Below are 20,528 nucleotides of genomic sequence, written 5' to 3' on the forward strand. Positions count from 1 at the left end.
TGAAACTGTGCCCTTTAACTAACATCTCCCCTTTTCTCTCTGGCCCCCCACCCTTGGAAACCGCCATTCTTTCTCTGCCTCTATAGGTTTGACTTTTTTAGATTTCACATATAGTGAAATCATGCAGAAGTTCTCTCTCTGTGCCTGGCTCATTTCACTCAGCATAATGTTTTTCAGGTTCATTAGTGCTGAAATGACAAAATTTGTTTTTAAAGACTGAGTAGCATTTCATTATTACATATTTTTCTTTATCTGTTAATCCATTGATGGACACAGGTTGATTTCACGTCTTTTCTATTTCGAATAATGCTGCAGCAAACATTGGAGTGCAAATATCTTTTTGACATGCTGATTTCATTTCCTTTGGATATATACACAGAAGTAAGATTGGTGGATCATATGGTAGTTGTATTTTGAGTTCTTTGAGAAATCTCCATATTGGTTTCCATAGAGGTTGTACTAATTTATATTCTTACCAACAGTGTACAAAGGTTTCCTTTTCTCCATGTCCTCATCAACACTTGTTTTCTTTTGTCTTTGATAAAAGCCATTTTAACTTGGGTAAGATGATAGCTCATTGTGGTTTTAATTTGCATTTCCCTAATGATTACTGATGTTGAGCTTTTTAAAAAATACACCTGTTTGTTATCATATGTCTTCTTTTGAGAATTTTTTATTCATATATTTTGCACATTTTTAGTTTTTTTGGCATAGAATTTTAAAACTTTTATCTTTTAAAAAATTTTTGTGGGTACATAGTAGGTGTATGTATTTATGGGGTACATGAGATACTTTGATACAGGAATGCAATGTGAAATAACCACATTATGGAGATTGCAGTTTCTGTCCCCTCAAACATTTATCCTTTGAGTTACGAACACATTATTGACTGTAGTCACCCTATTGTGCTATTGAATAGTAGGTCTTACTCATTCTGTCTATTTTTTTCATACCCATTACCTCCCCCACCTTTCTCCAGGTCCCCCACTACCCTTCGCAGCTTCTGGCAACCATCCTTCTACTCTCTATGTCCAAGAGTTCAATTATTTTGATTTTTAGATCCTACAAATAAGTGAGAACATGCAATGTTTGTCTTTCTGTCCATAGCTTATTTTACTTAATATAATGATCTCTGGTTCCATCCATTTGTTGCAAATGACTGTATCTCGTTGTTGTTTATGGCTGAATATAGTACTCCATTGTCTATATGTACCACATTTTCTTTATCCATTATCTGTTTTTTTTTTTTGAGACGGAGTCTCTCTCTGTCGCCCAGGCTGGAGTGCAGTGGCCAGATCTCAGCTCACTGCAAGCTCCGCCTCCCGGGTTTACGTCATTCTCCTGCCTCAGCCTCCCGAGTAGCTGGGACTACAGGCGCCCGCCACCTCACCCGGCTAGTTTTTTGTATTTTTTAGTAGAGACGGGGGTTTCACCGTGTTAGCCAGGATGGTCTCGATCTCCTGACCTTGTGATCCGCCTGTCTCGGCCTCCCAAAGTGCTGGGATTACAGGCTTGAGCCACGGCGCCCGGCCCTATCCATTATCTGTTGATACACAATTAGGTTGCTTCCAAATCTTAGTTATTGTAAATAGTGCTACAACACACATAGAATGCAAATATCTCTTTAATATACTGATTTTCTTTCTTTTGAGTATATACCCAAAGTGAGATTGCTGCACCTTATGGTAGCTCAATTTTCAGTTTTTTTGAGGAACCTCCAAATGGTTCTCCATAGTGGTTGTACTAATTTACATTCCCACCAACAGTGTACAAAGGTTCCCTTTTCTCCACATCCTCACCAGCGGTTGTTATTGCCTGTCTTAAGCCCTTTTAATGGGATGAGATGATATCTAATTGTAGTTTTGATTTGCATTTCTCTGATGATCAGTGATGCCGTGAACACTTTCATATGTCTGTTTGCCATTTCTGTGTCTTCTTTTGAGAAATGTCTCTTCAAATCTTTTGCCCATTTTTCATAGAATTATTAGATTATTTTCCTATAGAGTTGTTTGAGCTCCTTATATATTCTGGCTATTAATTCCTTGTCAGGGGGATAGTTTGCAAATATTTATTCCCATTCTGTGGGTTGTCCCTTCACTTTGTTGATTGCATTCTTTGCTGCACAGAAGCTTTTTAACTTGGTGTGATACCATTTGTTTATGTTTGCTTTGGTTGCCTGTGCATATGGGGACTTGCTATTGAGTTTTTGGAGTCCCTTGTGTATTTTGGATATTAACCCCTTATAAGATATGTGGTTTGCAACTATTTTCTCCTATTTTGCAGGTTGTTCCTTCAGTCTGTTGATTGTTTCCTTTGCTCTGCAGAAACACTTAAGTTTGATACAATCCCATTTGTCTATTTTTACTTTTGTTGCCTGTCCTTCTGTCATATTCAGAGTATCTTTGTCAAGACCCAAGTTATGCAGCTCTTTCCTTATGTTTTCTTCTAGTAGTTTTATGGTTTCATGTTGTGTTTAAGTCTTTATGGCATTTTAAGTTGATTTTTATATATGTTATGAGATAAGGGTCCAGTTTGTCTTCTGCATATTCCATAATTTCCACTTAGAAAAATATAGAATAGGGACAATTTCTGTAGGATCAGTACTAAGATAGTTTTCTGTCTTATATGTCTTATAATGTTTATTGTGACAGTTTGGGAACTATAGTGATATGGTTTTCCTATTTGTCCCCTCCAAATCTCATGTTGGAATGCGATCTTCAAGATTACAGGTGGGGCCTAGTGGGAGGTGTTTGGGTCATGGGGACGGCTTTCTCAGGAATGCCTTGGGACCTCCCTGTGGTAACCATTTCACTTGAGATCTGGTTGTGAAAAAGAGTCTGGGACCTCCCTCCCTTTCTTGCTTTTTCTCACTGTGTGACACACTAGCTCCCCGTGTCTTCTACTACGAGTGAAAGCCTCCTGAGGCCTCACTGGAAGCAGAAGCTGGCACCATTCCTCTCTACAATCTGCAGAACCATGAGCCAAATAAACCCATATTCTTTATAAATTACTCAGCCTCAGGTATTCCTTTCTTGCAGTACAAAATGTCTTGCAGTACAAAATGGAATAGTGCATCTAGAAAAGTATATGTAAGGAAAATAATATCTTTCAGACTTCCTCAACTCATGGTCAAGGTTTGCTTTTATTTTGGTCAATAAGTCTGTCTTTTCTCGTCTTTACCCCTTTTTCTCTTTCTCTTTTTCTTTTGTTCCTTCCTTCTCTTTTTCCCTTTCCCCTTTTGTCTCTAAATCTATCACTACATTAATGTCTGTATATCTGTAGATTTTTTAAATTTGTGGTTTCACTGCATTTACTATTTCATGTTTTACTGTACATTTAATGTCATGTGGGAAATATTTTTCCATAGCTTCAGATATTTTCAAAAACATTTAGTTGAGTTATATGATATACCACAATTTGATCTCTATTATTAGATGTTCAGACTGGTGACAGGTTTTTTTTTTTATATTGGTAATTATAATTCTACAAATCATGTATGGGCATAAAGTTTTGTATGCAGCTCTGATCATATATTGAAGATGAAATATTAGAACTTGTGTTTCTGGGACAAAGGGGAATACATATTTTGAAGATGTTTGATACATATTAGGAAAATATTCTCCTGAATGGCTGTGTAATTTAAAATTCCCACCAGTCTTGAGTAGGAATTGTCTGTGGCTCCTTTTTTTTTTTTTTTTTTTTTTTTTTTTTTTGAGACGGAGTCTCGCTCTGTCACCCAGGCTGGAGTGCAGTGGCCGGATCTCAGCTCACCGCAAGCTCCGCCTCCTGGGTTCATGCCATTCTCCTGCCTCAGCCTCCCGAGTAGGGGGGACTACAGGCGCCCGCCACCTTGCCCGGCTAGTTTTTTGTATTTTTTAGTAGAGACGGGGTTTCACCATGTTAGCCAGGATGGTCTTGATCTCCTGACCTCGTGATCCGCCCGTCTCAGCCTCCCAAAGTGCTGGGATTACAGGCTTGAGCCACCGCGCCCGGCTTTTTTTTTTTTTTTTTTAAAACAGATGTTTCATCAGTGATCTTGGTGATGAAGTAACTTTTGAATTTGAAGTTATAATATAAAATAAATATAATGTAAAATACTTGACGGTTCAGAAAATTAGCGAGTTGATAGCAAATTAAAGTTCAATAAGGAAAAATTAGGGCAGGAGAAATAAATGATACAAGTGGCCAAAATTATGTTTGGAGTAGCTGTTTCTACATGCATTGCTTGAAGGAAAATCCAGGGTCATAGGGAATATGACTAAATTTTTTCACAGCCCCATGGGGAATGTTACTGTGGTAAGAACTGCTCTGAAATGAAACACACACACACACACACACACACACACACACACACACACACAAGTAAGCCCTGCTGGAACTGACGCTCTGTTCTAAAGAGTGTTTGACTGATTTTATACTTTAAACTATTAAGAATTAAGCGACACTACATACCTTCTTGGGAGATATTAAATGTTCATTTTCATTATTTCCTCTAATTATTTGAGCATAAATTGAATTAAAAAGGCTTTCTGAAAGTTACTAGCTGATCTTTCCTCAGTGAAACAGAGAGTGTATTTAGGAAGCTGGGGTGTTTTCCAGTAGCAACAACCAGTTCTGATTCTCTGGGTACGAACTAGATGTTCAACAATTCAACTCAATTCTGACACTAACTACATGGAGTTAGCTTAAGACTTCACAGGTTTAAGGGCTCAGTTCCATCAGACTGCACTCAGTTTAAATGCCAGTTGCAAGTATTGGGTCCGTAGGTTACTTGCACTCTATCTGACCTAGCTATAATGTCAGAGGTTCTCACACCCTTCTAGTCAGGCTTGATAACTTGCTAGAATAACTCACAGAACTCAGTAAGGCACTCTATTTATTACCAGTTTACTATAAAGGATACAGCGCAGGAACAGCCAAATGGAAGAGATGCATAGGGCCATGTATGGGGGGATTGCACGAGCTTCCACACCCTTTCTAGGTGTGCCACCCTCTTAGCATCCTGATGTGTTGACCAACCTGGAAGCTCTCTGAATCCCACTGGTTAGGGGGTTTTATGGAGATTTCATCAAAAAAGCATGATCCATCATGAATCCAGTATCCAGTCCCTCTCATCTCCCTGGAGGTTGAGGGGTGGGACTGAAAGTTCCAAGCTTTTAATTATGGTTTGGTCTTTCTGGCAACTAATTCCTATCCTGAAGCTTTCTAGGGGACCTGCCATAATCTACCTCAGGAAATTCTAAGGGATTTAGGAGCTTTGTGTCAGGAACTGGGGATGAAGGCCAAATATATCTTTCTTATGATGCCACAGAAGTTCAGTTTTCTTCCATGAAATATTAGGGGAAACTGAAGTATCTTTATTTTGCAAATGATACTTTGAAGATAAGAATGCTGTTCTAAAATTAAGAAGGCATACGTTTATACACACAAACATGAGGAAGCAGTTTTAAAAACCTGGTTTTGTTTGGTTGTATGTTGTAGTTCTGTGTGTGTTTTAAATGTGATTTATATCCTACAAGCCTGCACTAAACCTCTTTATTAGCAATTATTTCTTTTCATTTTTAGTACAAATCTAGTTAATGTTCAGACAGATGACCCTATCTTGATATAATTAAAATCCAGAAGAATTTTATAATTTGATATTTCTTTCTGATAGCTGATATTCAGCATGATTTCCAGACTATTAAATCATATGCAACAACTTAAAAATCAGAACCTTTAATTAATCAGTTTGCTTAAATCAATTAATTAAATATCTCTACATGATGACAGAGAATTTGCTGTGTTTTTGTTATCCAGAGTACTTTGTCTTCTTGTGCTAATAAACTGTTTTTCTATTTTTTTCTTTTAGCCTGGAAACCCACTATTTATAATTGAATGTGAGATTCTTTTCTAACTGAAACAACTTTGAATAGGCAACTTTTAAAAAATCAGTATTATTATATATATTAGCAAACTTACATCTTGAAGGAGGGTCTCAAACATCATATGTATGTCTTGTGCACATAGGGTGCTTTTCTGAGAGTAATGAGTGTCAGAGTCCACTGCTGCCATCGCTAATGACAGATGGAGGATGATCCAGGGAGTGAAATGGTTGTTGAGAAAGCTAAAAATAAGCGGAGCTATAATTCTAATTAGTTTGTTCATCTTAACAATATCTAGTCCTTGGTGTAGTCAACAGCTATGAAAATATAAAGCTGTGTACTTTGATTTTGGAAATCTGGTTTCTTTACATTTTTAATTATAATTTGATACATGTTAATTGAATGAAATTAGAAAAATAACAAAGAAATGAAGATAAGAGGATAAAAATCACCAATAATTCTGCAGTTATACATTCTGTTTAATTTTTTTGTATTCCCCATTTTACATGTAACTGGGGTCCTATTGTACATATAATTTCATGTCCTCGTTTTTTGTACTTAACACTTTCTCAGGCTGATAAAAAATTTCTGAAAATCTAATTTTTAATGGCTAAGTACTATTCATTTGTATAGTCATACCATTATTAACTATTTGTCAGTCCATTTTCAATAATGCTGTGAGGAACATATTTTATACAGATTTTTGTGTTCATTACTAATTATAATAAAACAGCATTAAGCTATTTATTAGATTGTACATTTTCAGTGCCAAATTACAGGATATCAGATAGTTATACATGGCTGTGGGTGGGAATAGACCTGAGAAGATTTTATATGGTGGTATATGAGTTGTTCTTTAAATGGTGTACAGTCAGGGCTTGGGCAGCTATATAAGAAAGTCAGGGCATCACAGCAGTGGAAAATTTATGAGCAGAGATGTGTACAGGAGTACACTTGGGGCTGTATCTGTTTGGTTGAGTGTGATCCAACCATAATGGAAGGATAGGCTGGGGAAATGGAAGGAAATAAAGTTTGAAATGTATGGTGAAGAATTTGAAATTGTGTTAGGATAGATGGGACAACTGAAAGTCTTGAATATTCTGGATCATCTTACTTTTCACTCTTCATTAAACATTTTTATTTAGCACATTTTATGTGCACAACTCTCATGATAATCTAATAAAGCCTGGCGGAGGCCACAGGGGCTTATACTTGAGTAGGGATGATATTAAACCAGTGTATGCAGTGGTCTGTCATGTGGCCTCCGTAAGTATGTTTATATTTTAAGACTGTGACACACTGTTGGTTTGGAAAAGTACGCTCGGAGTGACGATTGGAAATCTTTGAAAGTGAAGAATCAGAGTAGACTCACAACTTAAATGATGCAAATATTTAAAAGATTGTTCTCCATATAGATTGGAGGGGGATGGTTAGAGGCAGGAACAGCAGGTAAAAGGTTCATTAAGGAATGCAAGATTTAACAGATGGGTTGGAGGAAAGGAAGGACTTGAATTTATGAATAGATGTTTTAATTTAATGGTTCTGGTTATTTAGTGCACTCTTTTCAAAATATAAGAGCCTCGGTCCTACTCAAGATTTGCTGAGTCAGAATTTTAAGGGAATATATTTTAAAAGCTCCCTCAGAGATTCTGATACGTTTCTCTGGTTAGAAACAACTAAATGAATTAGTATGTGTTTTTTCCACCCCAAGAAATTGTCAAATAGTCTAAACCTACTATTGAATCTTAGTATATTTAATATGCATGTGTGTGTATTTTTCTTCTGCATAACTTTCTCATACTGTTTTCAGTCCTGAATTTTTTTTCTGTACTTGGTGCCAAGTCTTATTATAAACTTGTTAATTAGTGTTACTCTGCAAAATCAATTTTAAGCAAATGAAATGCACTGCACAAGTTAAAAAGAATTTCTGTAACTTTTTTCTTATTAAATGATAGGGACAAAAGCCAGGATGGATGTTCAAAAATGGTATTTGAGAACTTCAAAGCTGGCTCTGGCCTTGGCAATTATCCGCTCAAAACCAGCAGACAAAAGCAGCAGAGAATACACAGAGCACCTTGCTATGTTGCTGTCTGAGGAGGAGTCAAAATGGAAATCAAAAGTTGAAGTCTTGGAAGCTGAAGTTATGCAATTACGTCAAAAACTTCTTGTGGGCAGGCTTTGTTCAGGATCCTTAAAGAGTGGTGAGTATATACAATTGCCTTTTGGTAGTATGTCAAACTGTTTTATTTCAGCTGCACAATTATTTAGAAATGTATTCCCAAAACATGAAAATTTTTAGTTTCCATGAAAGCTCGACATCTTCTAGTCTTATACTTTTTTTAACTTCTGGTCATTCATTAAAATTTTATTGTCACTTTCCTACATTTGACTTTGGAATGAAGTTGGAGAATGAAAATAGTATAGATGTGAAGGCAAAAAGGTCTTTTAAAATCTCATTGTTCAACTGTATTATTTTACTATTACATTTTATTTTGCTTTTATATTCAGTAGTTAATCTAGCAGTCCAAAGTGAAATACCAGCTATTGGCCAGGCTTGTGTGGGTGGTGAGGACCCCAAAACACATAGAAGGAGGTGCTGTCTTTTCTACTAAGTACCTACCATTCTAGCAGAGAAAGCAGACCTATAAATAATTAACCTAGTTGTGATACATACTATAATAGAGAGACTGACAAAATACAGAGGAGGAAGTTATTCCTTCTTCCTAGTTTCTTGGAAGGCTTCTTACCTGTGGCCCTTAAAGTTCTGTCCACTTGTCAGTGAAATGGTTACAGAACATCCAGTAAGATACAGGAGCGTGAGCAAAGACACTGGAGTGGTGAATACAAATTGCATTCAGGATACTGCCACAATTGCATTTCAGAGTGACCAAAACACTTGTAAGGCAAGGGCGTGATGGAGAAAAAGGTACAGAGGGAAGTTGGGACCGGATTCAGAAGGGCCTTGAATGTCAACCTAAGGAATATTTTACTGTATTACTTATCAGTAAGCTGAGCATACAATTTATGGTTTCTACTAGAACCCTTGTGAGGGTGAATGGAAGGGCCTATTAATAATTACACTGGGAACACAGGGGCAACCCTGGGTTTACTTGAGCAAACTAGAACATGTGGTTACCCTGTTAATCAGGAGCCACTGGGCTTTTTTAAAGCAGAAGATTGACACTCATGATTGGGAAACATAATTCTGGCAAGTTAAAAAATAAAACATAAATCAGGCAGTGTTACTTTTTTGCATAAAACTCTTCCCTGACTTCTAATTAGGCTTTGCATTAGATTCAGACTTCTGATAGTGGCCCAAAATGCTGTGAGTGATTTCACCTCTACTCACCTCTCCCACCTCATCTCATACACTCTCCCCATTATCAGCTAGGCCCTAGTCAACATGGCCTTCCTTCCAGCCCTTGAAATCTCTTTATTGCCATGGAACTCTCCTAGGTTCTTCTTCTCTTTGACTCTTTGAGGCTGGTTTCTTCTTTTCCTTAGGTCTTATTCTAAGTGACACCTCCTCAGTGAGGTATTCCCTGACCCCTCTAATGGACTTCTACTAGTTATTCCCTACACAGGCACCTCCTATGTGGTATTTACTTATTTGTTTATTTGCTTGGTTGCAGATTTATCTCCTGAACTTGAGCTTATGTTCACTGAGGAGAGACTTTTGATTTTTCCAGGTCTCTTTATTTATTGCCCAGCTCAAAGCCTGACACATAGAAGGTGATCAGCAAGTATCTGTCCAATGAAAGAGGAACATAGAGGATATTTTAGCTACAGTGGTGATTCGAGGCAGGGAGATCAATTTTTAAAGCTTTGACCAAAGCCCACATGAGGAATAGTGAGTTGAATTAAATCTGTTATAGCGAGAAATAAAAGGACAGATATATATGAACAACTTGAGAGTAGACACTTTAGAATTTATGAATGGTTTCAGAGAGTGGTTGAGGGAGATAGCAGTATTTGGGGTAATACCTAAATACCTAAATAAGGTTTCCCTCCTAGCCTACTAAATGGCTTGTGATACTTTGAATTCAGATGGTGAACACAGAAATAAGCTTATAGGATAAAAGGTTGAGCCCAAGTTTCTCTGAGTGTAGGCTAATACCTAGAATGTGGATTACCTAGAAGGAAGGTGGAAGTATGGTCAGAGAGGATGAGCAGGCTGTAACTACAGACACAGACTTAGGATCTGTTGGATTTAAGGAATAGTGAAGTTATAGCTATAGATGAGACTCAAAGAGAAAAGGGCCATGAGTTTAGGTGGGAAGCCTGCAGATTCCAATATTTCAAGGGTGTCAGAGGAAGATGAGGCTTATCACCTTAAGAGCATGCAGATGTAAGGTGCACATATATGCTGTGGGTAATAGGAGACTTTAGTTTTGGGAATTATCATGAAAATCCAGTAACCTAATACCCAGGTGTTACTAAAATCTTACTATTGCAAGAGCAAAAATAGTATTACACAATTTGCAGCCACATTTTAGTTTCTCTGGAGTCCTTTTGATAATGGGCTCTTTGAGTATACCCAGTGAATGAATGGCAAACATAGTCAGTTTTTCTTCATTTTTTCCTGTGTAGTTATACAATTAATATAATGTCTCAAATGTTAAAATTTCCAGGAATCTTAAACTACGGCTATCATAAGCATCCATGAAATCAAAACTCTTGTTTACTATCCAAGGGTCTATTCGTAATACTGATAAAATGTGCATGTTATTTTTTTTGTAACACGAGTATGCCTAATAGGAGGAACCTAAGCGATAGCTTTTTTATGCTGAACACTTTCAGTTACAGTGCGTGTGATAAAATTTTTCAAAAATCATATAATTAAAGTCAGTTTTACAGCAGGAGTTGCAGGTACAATGTTTCTGTGCAGATGTTTGGAGGTAATCTGTTTCTCTGTTACCTTAAACTTCAAAAATGAGGAATAAATGAATAGATTTAGATAAATGTTAAAGGGGACAGAAAAAATACACAAAAGGAGAGCATACAGTAACAGGAAAATAAAGGAAGAACATGGCAGTTATATAAGGATGACATGAAATAGTGACATGCCTTGCTCTAAGAAAACTCCATACCTGAAAATCAAAACTATATTACAAGTGTACTTATATTATTAAATATTTTTTCTAGAATTTTCAGTGCTTTTTTATATGTACAACTGTTGTTGAGTGTTTAGAGAAAGCAAGTACTCAATAAATGTTGAATTGAATGATTCTTGACAGATTGAGAGGCTGGGGAATTCAGTTTACAGCATCAACTATTCATTGAAGCAACTGAGCAACCCAAAATTAAATAAAGCAAAGCCACAATGGCAAAATAAACAAATAAGAAAGTATGTATGCTTTCTATGCAACATTTCAGGAACTCAGCTATTTCTTTATTCTTGTTTTTCTACAGCTTCTTAATGAATATACCTCTTTATTATATTTACTAGGGGACTAGACTATATAGAGGAGGGATACATAGAACTTGATTATAGAATAATGTCACATTTTCATCTTACTTAAATGCTCTTTACTAATTTATGGAATGAAAGAATGAAAAACAAAAGGAAGGAAGAAAGGAAGGAAGAAAAAGAAGTCTACATACCCAGTGACACATTTCTCAAAAACTGTTTTGTGATGTGTGGCAGGCACAGTTAATCATCTTCCTGATCTGTGGAAGAGAAAATAAGAGTGAAAAGCTATGCTCTTTTTCTTTATAAAAGATTATGTATATTTTATTTTATAGAATCTCTTTTTAAATTTATTTTTATTAATTTTTAAAAAAATTTCATGGACACTGTAACAGCTTCCTGTTAAAGAAGGACTCTTAATGTTGGCAAGGATTTAGTCTAGGTCTGAGAAGTTGGATGAGAAAGACTCATAGCACAGAGACTAGCCAGGAAGATGTCAGTGGCTGTTTCTAAACTGGACTAGGGATTGAAGGGTTTATGGTGACAAGAGCAGGACTTTGTTAATGGAAAAAATGGCATAGACTTCCGTAGGCAGATTTAAGATTAGAATTTGAGTGTGCGTGTGGGTGGGGCAGGGGGAATCAGGACAGTTGCTATTATATTACACAGTCGTTTGATATTCACAGAAGGGAAGTAGATTGATGAAGTGTCAGGTATGTGCCTTTTTGCCTACAACTTTAAGTAGTTAATATATTCATAAATCATAGATAGGCTATAGGATGAGCGGTTGGCTAGAGTAAAAGGATGAGCAATTGACTAGAGTGAAAAGAAAGAAAAAATCAAACTAAATTAATTCATTGATGTACATGTTTAGTAAATGTTTATTAATTACAGGGCACTTATATAGAGTGCTTAGGGTAGTGGAGGTGGAGGGCAGTATGCAGAGCAGTATAAGTAGTTATGGTTGAACTGAGTTTTAAGTTTTGGGTCCCGAGAACCAACCAACCCAGCCAGATGGCTTTGGGAGCTTCCTGATCCTCTAGGTCACATTGCTCAGGTTGATCCCCTCACCCTTCTTTTCTGCCTTATAGCCTGAGGACTGAATTCTCACTGTTCCATTGCCTCCCCAGTTCTTGCTTTCTCATCTTGTATAAGCATGGATTCAGGAAATAGTTTTTAGCTAGACTGGTGGTTATTGACAAGAGAACAGAACAGGGGCCAGATGTTGCAGCAGCCCCATCTGCATCCTGACAGATCCAGGATGGGGCTTGCCTTAGTCTTCTGATGACTATTTTCCTGGTCCCAGCCCACACAGCCTCTGTTTCACCTCTTTGTGCTTCTCACCTTGTTCCAGACCACGTACTGAGGAAACATTGCAAATAGCTGACTTACCAACGCAACTGGGGAGCTCAGCATTTATAAGTTGGGGCATTCACTGTTTCACGGATGCTGAAAGAGTATGAAAATTGAATGCGTAAGCATTTCTCTGTCAGTTTCCATATAAGCTTTCATAATATAAATTGTCTAATATACTATGAAGTTTGTTTAAAATTGTAATTGATTTAAAACATACTTGAATAATACACATAAACATAAAAAGATATATCGTTATTTGATAGAGATTCTGAGAGACTCTATAATAATTTAATTTATAATTATATATTAGACATGTTTTACTCATATAAAATTTAATTGATCTTTGGATATTAGAGACAGTCAACATACAAAGAAATTAAAGATTAAAAAGCTCAGAATATCAAATGACTTTAATAATGACAAGGCAATAATTTATAAATGTAAATATTTTAATTATCATAACAGGAGCCGACACTGCTAGGGATGATATATAGAGATTAGGAGTGAGAAGGGCCAAATTCTGGCACGAGGAACTGGGGCTGAAAAAGCAACGGTGCTTCAGAGACTGGGCTTAGGTTAGGGCATTCCAAAGTATGTAGCATTCCTAAGAGAAAACATTATCCCTCCCAAATCTGTTCCTAGTACTTGGTTCTAAATCTCACCGTATTATACAACCATTTTCTTTGCCTCAACTGGGTTCCAGGAAGGTATATTGGAACTCCAAGTAATGCCCAAGTTAGGTGGACTCTACTTTCTGCGTATCTCTGGCATGTCTGCATTTCTGTCCGTTCCAGATGCCACTTCCTTGGTCATACTTAATTTATCCCAATAAGACTGGCATATATTTAGTTGTAGCCTTGCCCCTTTCTAGTCTAAATTGTGGCCCAGTCTCAAGTCATCTTATTTAATTTCAGATATAACCCAAACGCCTTAAACTGGACTACAGACTTTTCCAGAATTTGGTGCTTACTTACTTCTCCAGCCCAACCTGTCGCCACCATGTCCTTCACATTCTGCACTGAGACGTACTGAATTTCTTATCACTTGTTTGAATGGACCTTCTTGCTGAGCTCCAGGCTTTTATACATATTCTCTCTGTAAGATATGTTCTCCCTCTCCTTTTGGTCTGGCTATGTACTATTCTTTCTTTTGTGATGCAGTATCAATATTGCTTTTGTCTTCACTAACTACCTCCTTAGACTAGATTAGGTTCTCCTGATGTGGGTCCCTGTTATATTTTGTACTTTATTATATGTGAGCTAAATTATAATTGTTTAAGCAGTCTGTCTTCCCTGTGAGACCCAAACTCTATGCTTTCAGAGACTATTTTCATCCCACTGTATTTCTATAGTTAGCACGGTTCCTGTCATGGAGGGACATGCTTGGTGGTTATTTGGTGAATAAATAAGTTTAGAAATGGTCTGTGTGAGGGTTCATACTTGGAACAAAATGGCCTTGCTAATCTGTAGTTGCTAGATATCTGCCAAGCCCCTGTAACAGTGGAAGTAGAATAGAGAGAGCAAGATCCTGAATCCAGGAACGAGGCCCAGTAAAGTAGGGTGAGTATTAGAGCTCCTAACTTTAAGAGAGCCACACGTGTTTATAAGTAATGAATCAGAACGTAACAAATGAAGAATGACAATGTTAGCTTCTCATCAGTGTGACAAAAGGCTAAAACCATTCATAGTACTTTTGCATTCCTAGGTCTTTGCTTACTGTGATTTTTTTTTTTTTTTGGAATAGCTTAATGCTATAACAAATTGCAATCATCTTTATGTTTAGGATTACATTTGTTTTTGGACAGGTTTTGTCTTTTAAATGTCCTACTTACCTGTTTTTGAATGTTAAGATTCTACCAGAAATCCAAATGTACCATGAGGATTCTGGATTTAATATGGATCCTAGAAATCCTGAAATTGATTTTTTATATAAATTTAATGTGCGGTGAATAAATCCAGGTAGATAGTTCTAGACTTTAGGCTGGAAAAATGTATGGTATAATATCAATCCCATTATCCAATTGAAAAGGAAATTAGATAAACAGAGTAAATAGGATAAGCCTGAGATTTTGCATTTCTGATACGCTTCCAGATCATATTGATGCTGCAGGTCTGAGAACCACTATTTGACCAGCAAGGGACTGTGTGTGTCGGGGGCGGGGCGGGGGAGGAGAGCTTGGCTGTGAAGGGAAGAAAAAGAGATAGGTTGGTAGTTGAAGAGAGTGCAAATGGAAGGACGGCGTGCTGGTACTTTGGGAAGGAACCAGCAGAGAGAGAAAAGTAGAAGATACAGAAGGAAGAGGATAACAAAAGAATCATTGCTGGCTCAGGTTCTTAAATGTAGAAGAAATACAGAGCACAAGTGGAAAGACTTGTCCTGGATCTCAAGAATATGTCAGCGTCTCTTTTTCTGAGACTTTTCTGAAGGTAGGAGTAGGTGCCCCTTTATCTTTGTTTTTGCTGAGTTCATTTCTGACAGGTTTTCTACAAGCTATTCTTTAAAGTTTATTTTCTTCTCCCACTTCTCCCCCAGTGCCCTTTATTCAGAAATCTGTCTCCTGGCCCCATTGTTTCTTTTTTCAACTGCTTTGGGTTTTCATTCTGGAATTTCTTTCCTTGCTGCTTCAACTGTTGTCTAGGAAGTTGTGCTTACCTCTTGCCTTGATTATAGATAAGGAAATGGGAAAATAAGTTATCTAAAAGGTTAAATATATAGTGAATGGAATGGGGTTCCTATAGAATTTGAGAACAATGACTTTTAGTACTTTAAAGTGGGTTCATCAGATCAGTGAGTTCCCCACAAGCTGCATGAGCATCAGCTGGGAAGTTGTTAGAAATGCAAATTCTCAGATCCCACCATTCCTGATTCAATTAAGAATCAGAAATTCTAAGCGGAGCTCAGCAGTTTGTGGCTTAACAGGTCCCCCCAGGTGATTCTGATGAATACTGGAGTTTGAGAATCACTGGTTTAAACAAAAGTAAAACATATGTTCAGGGAGCGTAATAAAAAATTTTACCAGAAAAGAGTCAATAGAAATGTAATCATTCAAAACACCCGAGTGCAGTAAATTTAAAACACCGAAGTGCAGTAAATTAAGAGGGATTTGTAGACCAGCTTCTAAAAGACTTCTCAGTGCCAACTGACATTTGGCAACTGGTCAATAAAAAGTAAGTGTTTATTAAGAGCCTGATTGAGCTGAGTGGCAGAAATGAGAGAAAATGAACCAACAACAACAAAAAAAATTGTGCTACAATGACCCTAACAACAACAACAACAACAACAACAACAAAAATAGTAGTGCTACAATGACCGTAACACTATGTTTGATACTGTTTCATACTGTTCAGTGCAATATATATATAAACATAATAGGGATCTAACGATTGGGTGTTGTTGATTCTTGTTCTAGGAGAATTCTCTCCCTCCTCCCCTCCGTCTTACTGCCTTCCTTAGTTCTTAATAAGCACCCATATGTGAGTGTATAAAACATCCTTTTTTTTTTTTTTTGGCAGGGAAATACATCTTCTTTCTTATATCAACTTCAAATAATTTTAGAGACATCGTGGAGGGGAAACATTTTGGGTAGGAAATTCAGTGTATTGTACACTGGAAACCAGTAGAAAACCTTAAATTCTAATTAAACTATACTATTATATCAATCCATAGAAAAGTACATAAAGTGACATAGCTAAAAAGAAATGTATCGCATAAATGAATGCTAACATATTGTAGGCAATAAGACAAAACAAATTTACTTGTAAATAAAGTTTACAAGTAATATCACACATGTGGAACTATAAACACACATACTTGCATTATATTCTGAATCATACTGAAAGCTAAAATAGTAAGCTTGATATAACATGAATTTGAGTGAATTCCTAACTAGAATATGCAGACAAAGCACATGTATCAATAAAAGTGGTACAAAACCAGCAGAGAAGTATAATGCTTTGGAATGAGTATCTGTAAAGGGAGACCCAGTGTGTATGTGGGATCCACATTGGCTTTACTGTGATTTGGGAGGTAGCACCCACCGATCACAGGACGGGAAGTTATTACATTTTATATTACAAGTCAATGGTGGTCTTTTCACATGAATTTCCTCTTACAGAAACATTGTTTACATGAATTTTAAATTTAAGTTGTGTGTGGGCATTTATTAGCACTGGCGTAGAAATTAAATACATGAGAGAATACCACTGTTGAGAGATGTGTGTGCTGTGAAGGAGACATTGAGGTGTTGTGAGCTGCTTTCAGTAATGGATCAGATCCATTGTTTCTCATTTTGGTGGACTCAGAAAATGACACCCTAAAGTGTGGTACTTTGGTGTGCTGAGTACTTCAAACTGAGGAACATGAAGGGTCTCAGAAGCAAAGTCTCTTTCTGACCTTTTCCCCTGCTTTCTCCTACTCCTCTTTCTCCCCAAGGCAGGCCATATAAACTAGAATTATTTTTCCCTAGGCAGGTCTTTGAAACTAGAACCCTTTTCTGAAAAAAGCTAGACATAAAACCTAGAAACATTACTTTAACCTTCTTCTGCCTTTCTGTGTAAGCTGACCATAGGGAAATTCTCTGACCTACGTTGTCTGAAAGTAGATCATAAGACACTCATTTCAGAAGGTGTCTTTCCGTGTGCCCACAAGGAATGAATGCCACACAGAGAGGCCAGGAAGAATCCAAACAGACAGGCCTTGCTGGGTTTCCCCTCTTTGACTATTACCATTAGGTCATATCATTTTTGTTCAGTTACATTTCTATATGGCTGTCCATTCTGGATCAAACCTAAGCATAAAACAGACAATTTTCTATGAACCTTTGAATTGTCAATTCCAAAGGTTCCCATATCAAGTAAAATTTTGATTAAGTAAATGTGTTATCTTTTTCTCCTATTAACCTGTTGATATGGTTTGGATGTTTTGCCACCTTCAAATCTCATGTTAAAATGTGACCTTCAGTGTTGGAGGTGGGCCTAGTGGTAGATATTTTTTCATGGGGATGGATCCCTCAAGAATGATTTGATGCTGTCTTCATGGTAATGAGTGAGTTCCTTATGAGTTCATGTGAGCTCTGGTTGTGTAAAAGAGCCTGGCACTTCTCTCTCTCTCTCTTGCTCCCTGACTCACAATGTGATACACTGGCTCCCTGCCTTCTGCCATGATTATAAGCTTCCTGAGGCCTCACCAGAAGCCAAGCAGATGCTGGCACCATGCTTATACAGCCTATAGAACCATAAACCAAATAAACCACTTATAAAGTTCACAGTCTCAGATATTCCTTTATAGCAATACAAAACAGACTAACACAGAAAATTGGTACCAAACAATGTGACATTGCTATGAAGATACCTGAAAATGTGGATGTGGTTTTGAAAGTGGGCAATGGGCAGAGTTTGGGAGAGTTTGGAGAGCTAAGAAGAAGACAGGAAGTTGAGGGAAAGTTTGGAACTTCTTGAGACTAAATGGTTCTGACCAAAATGGTGACAGAAATATGGAAAGTGAAAGCCAGGCTGATGAGGCCTCAGATGGAAATGAGGAATTTATTGGGAATTGAATAAAGGTCACCCACTTTATACCCTAGTAAAGAACTTGACTGCATTGTGTTCATGCCCTTGGGATCTGTGGAAGTTTGAGCTTAAGAGTCATGATGTGTGGTATCTGGTGGAAGAAATTTCTAAGCAGTAATGCTTAGCATTCAAGATGTGCTGTGGCTGCTTGTAACTGCCTATTATCAGATATCAGAGCAAAGTAATGACTTAAAGTTGGAAGTTACATTTAAAGTGGAAGCAGAGCATACAAATTTGGAAAAGTCTCATCCTGGTCATGAGTTAGAGAAGGAAAGAGCATTTTCATGGGAGGAATTCAAGTGGGCTGTGGAACAATCACTTTCTAGAGAGATTTGCTTGACTAAAAGGGAGTCAAATGCTACTATCCAAGACAGTGGGAAAAAGGGCCTCAAAAGCATTTCGGAAGTCTCTGAGGAGACAGCCCCTTCCATCACAGGTCCAGAGTCCTAGATGGAAGGAATGGTTTTCTGAGTCAGGCCCAGGGCTCTGCTGCTGTGCATCACCTTGAGAAGCTGCTCACTGCATCCCTGCTACTACAGCTCCAGCTGTGGCTCAAAGGGCCCCAGATACAGCTCAGGCAGCTGCTCTAGAGGGCGCAAACCATAAACCTTGGCAGCTTCCACTTGGCGTTAAGGCTGCAGTTGCACACAATTGAAGAGTGAAGGAAGCTTGGCAGCCTTCACCTAGATTTCCAAGGATGCGAGGGAAAACTTGGGTACCCAGGCAGAAGCCTGCTGCAGGGGTGGAACCCTTGTAGAGAGCTTCTTGTAGGGCAGCATGGAGGGGAAATTTGGGATTGGAGCCCCCACACAAGAGTTCCCACTAGGGCACTGTCTTGTGGAGCTGTGAGAAGGGGACTGCCATCCTCCAGATTTGAGAATGTTAGAACCACTGGCAACGTGCACCCTGAGCCTGGAAAAGCTGCAGGCACTCAACTCTAACCAGTGAGAGCAGTCACAGGGGTGGAGCTGGCCAAGGCTTTGGGAGCCCACCCCTTACACCAGTATGCCATGGATGTGGGACACTGAATCAAGGATTATTTTGAAACTTTAAGATTTAATATCTGCCTGCTGGGTTTTAGATTTGCATAGGATCTGTTGTCCCTTTGTTTGGGCCGATTTCTCTGAAATGGGAACCTGTACCGCCATTGTATCTTGGAAGTAAATAACTTACTTTTGATTTTACAGGCTCATAGGTAGAAGGAACTTGTCTTGAGTCTCAAATGAGACTTTGGACTTTAAGTTGATGCTAAAACAAGTTGGGACTTTTGGAGACTATTGGGAAGAGGTCATTGTTTCATGCAATAAAAGGACATGAAATTTGGGGTGCCAGAGACAGAATTATATGATTTGGATATTTGTTCCCTTCAAATCTCATGTTGAAATGTGATCCCCATTGTTGAGGGAAGGGCTTAGTTGGATCATGGTAGCAGATCCCTCATGAATGACATCATGTCCTTCTCTCAGTGAAGAATGAGTTCTTGCTCTGAATTCATATGAGATTTGGTTGTTTAAAAGAGTGTGACACCTCCCCTCTTTCTTGCTCCTGTTCTTGGCACTTGACACTCTGGCTCTCCTTCACCTGTTCTCATGATTATAAAGTTCCTGAGGCCCTCAACAGAAGCAGATGCCAGCACTGTGTTTCTTGTGTAACCTGCAGAAACATGAGCCAAATAAACTTACTTTCTTCATAAATTATCCTGTTTCAGCAATTTCTTTATAGCAACGCAAACAGACTAACACACCTATCTTTTGTTACAGGAATATTGACCGTGACCCTTATAAAGGGTGAGGAAAGATATCATTCCTTTTCTGCCTCTATAGCATTATTAATTATTTTGTAATAAATGTGTGATAATTTTTCTTGTTTTCTCATATTAGGAGAGAAATATTGCTTATATATCTTTAATACATTCAGACTATGTCAGCTATTTTTTGTGCTTCAAAGTACACAAGAAAACGATTGCATCCAGAGGAAGCTGTTTCTTATGTTTCGAAAAGCTGAGCTCTAACAGTTCCTCGTTACTTTTAAAAATTAACACATCACATGAAGAACAAAGATTAGGTCACCTTTGTGTCCTCTTATGGTGCTGGATTCCATGAGATCTTGTACCCAGTGGTTTCTCAAAGATGTTTCTGGGCTTGATATTTAAAATGATCATCTCTGACTAGGCTTGTAAATACAAAGCAGCAGAAATTATTTTCATGAAGTAAAGTAAGTTTTTGTATGTAAATTATAATACATGTAAAATGTTAACACTTTACATCAATTTCACAAATACTAGTTTGTGAAAAGTTAACTGGTAAAAATAATGCTTCTGATCCTTATATG

The 20,528-nt window shown here is 37.7% G+C and overlaps 1 protein-coding gene across 4 annotated transcripts in view; it reads left to right on the plus strand.

Annotated features, from left to right (window-relative positions):
* MEI4 (meiotic double-stranded break formation protein 4) overlaps positions 1–20,528 on the plus strand; it is a 319,253-nt gene that overhangs the window by 25,703 nt on the left and 273,022 nt on the right. For all 4 annotated transcript variants that reach the window (XR_007725107.1, XR_007725108.1, XM_050788273.1 and 1 more), the window contains exon 2: positions 7,820–8,065. Coding sequence is in view for 2 of the 4 variants with exons in the window: in XM_050788273.1 (XP_050644230.1) it covers positions 7,834–8,065 (232 nt within the window). In the remaining 2 variants the exon portion in view is untranslated. The remainder of the gene's footprint in view (positions 1–7,819; positions 8,066–20,528) is intronic.

The sequence above is a fragment of the Macaca thibetana genome, chromosome 4, assembly GCF_024542745.1.
Source record: "Macaca thibetana thibetana isolate TM-01 chromosome 4, ASM2454274v1, whole genome shotgun sequence".
In the NCBI taxonomy this organism is placed as follows: Eukaryota; Metazoa; Chordata; class Mammalia; order Primates; family Cercopithecidae; genus Macaca; species Macaca thibetana.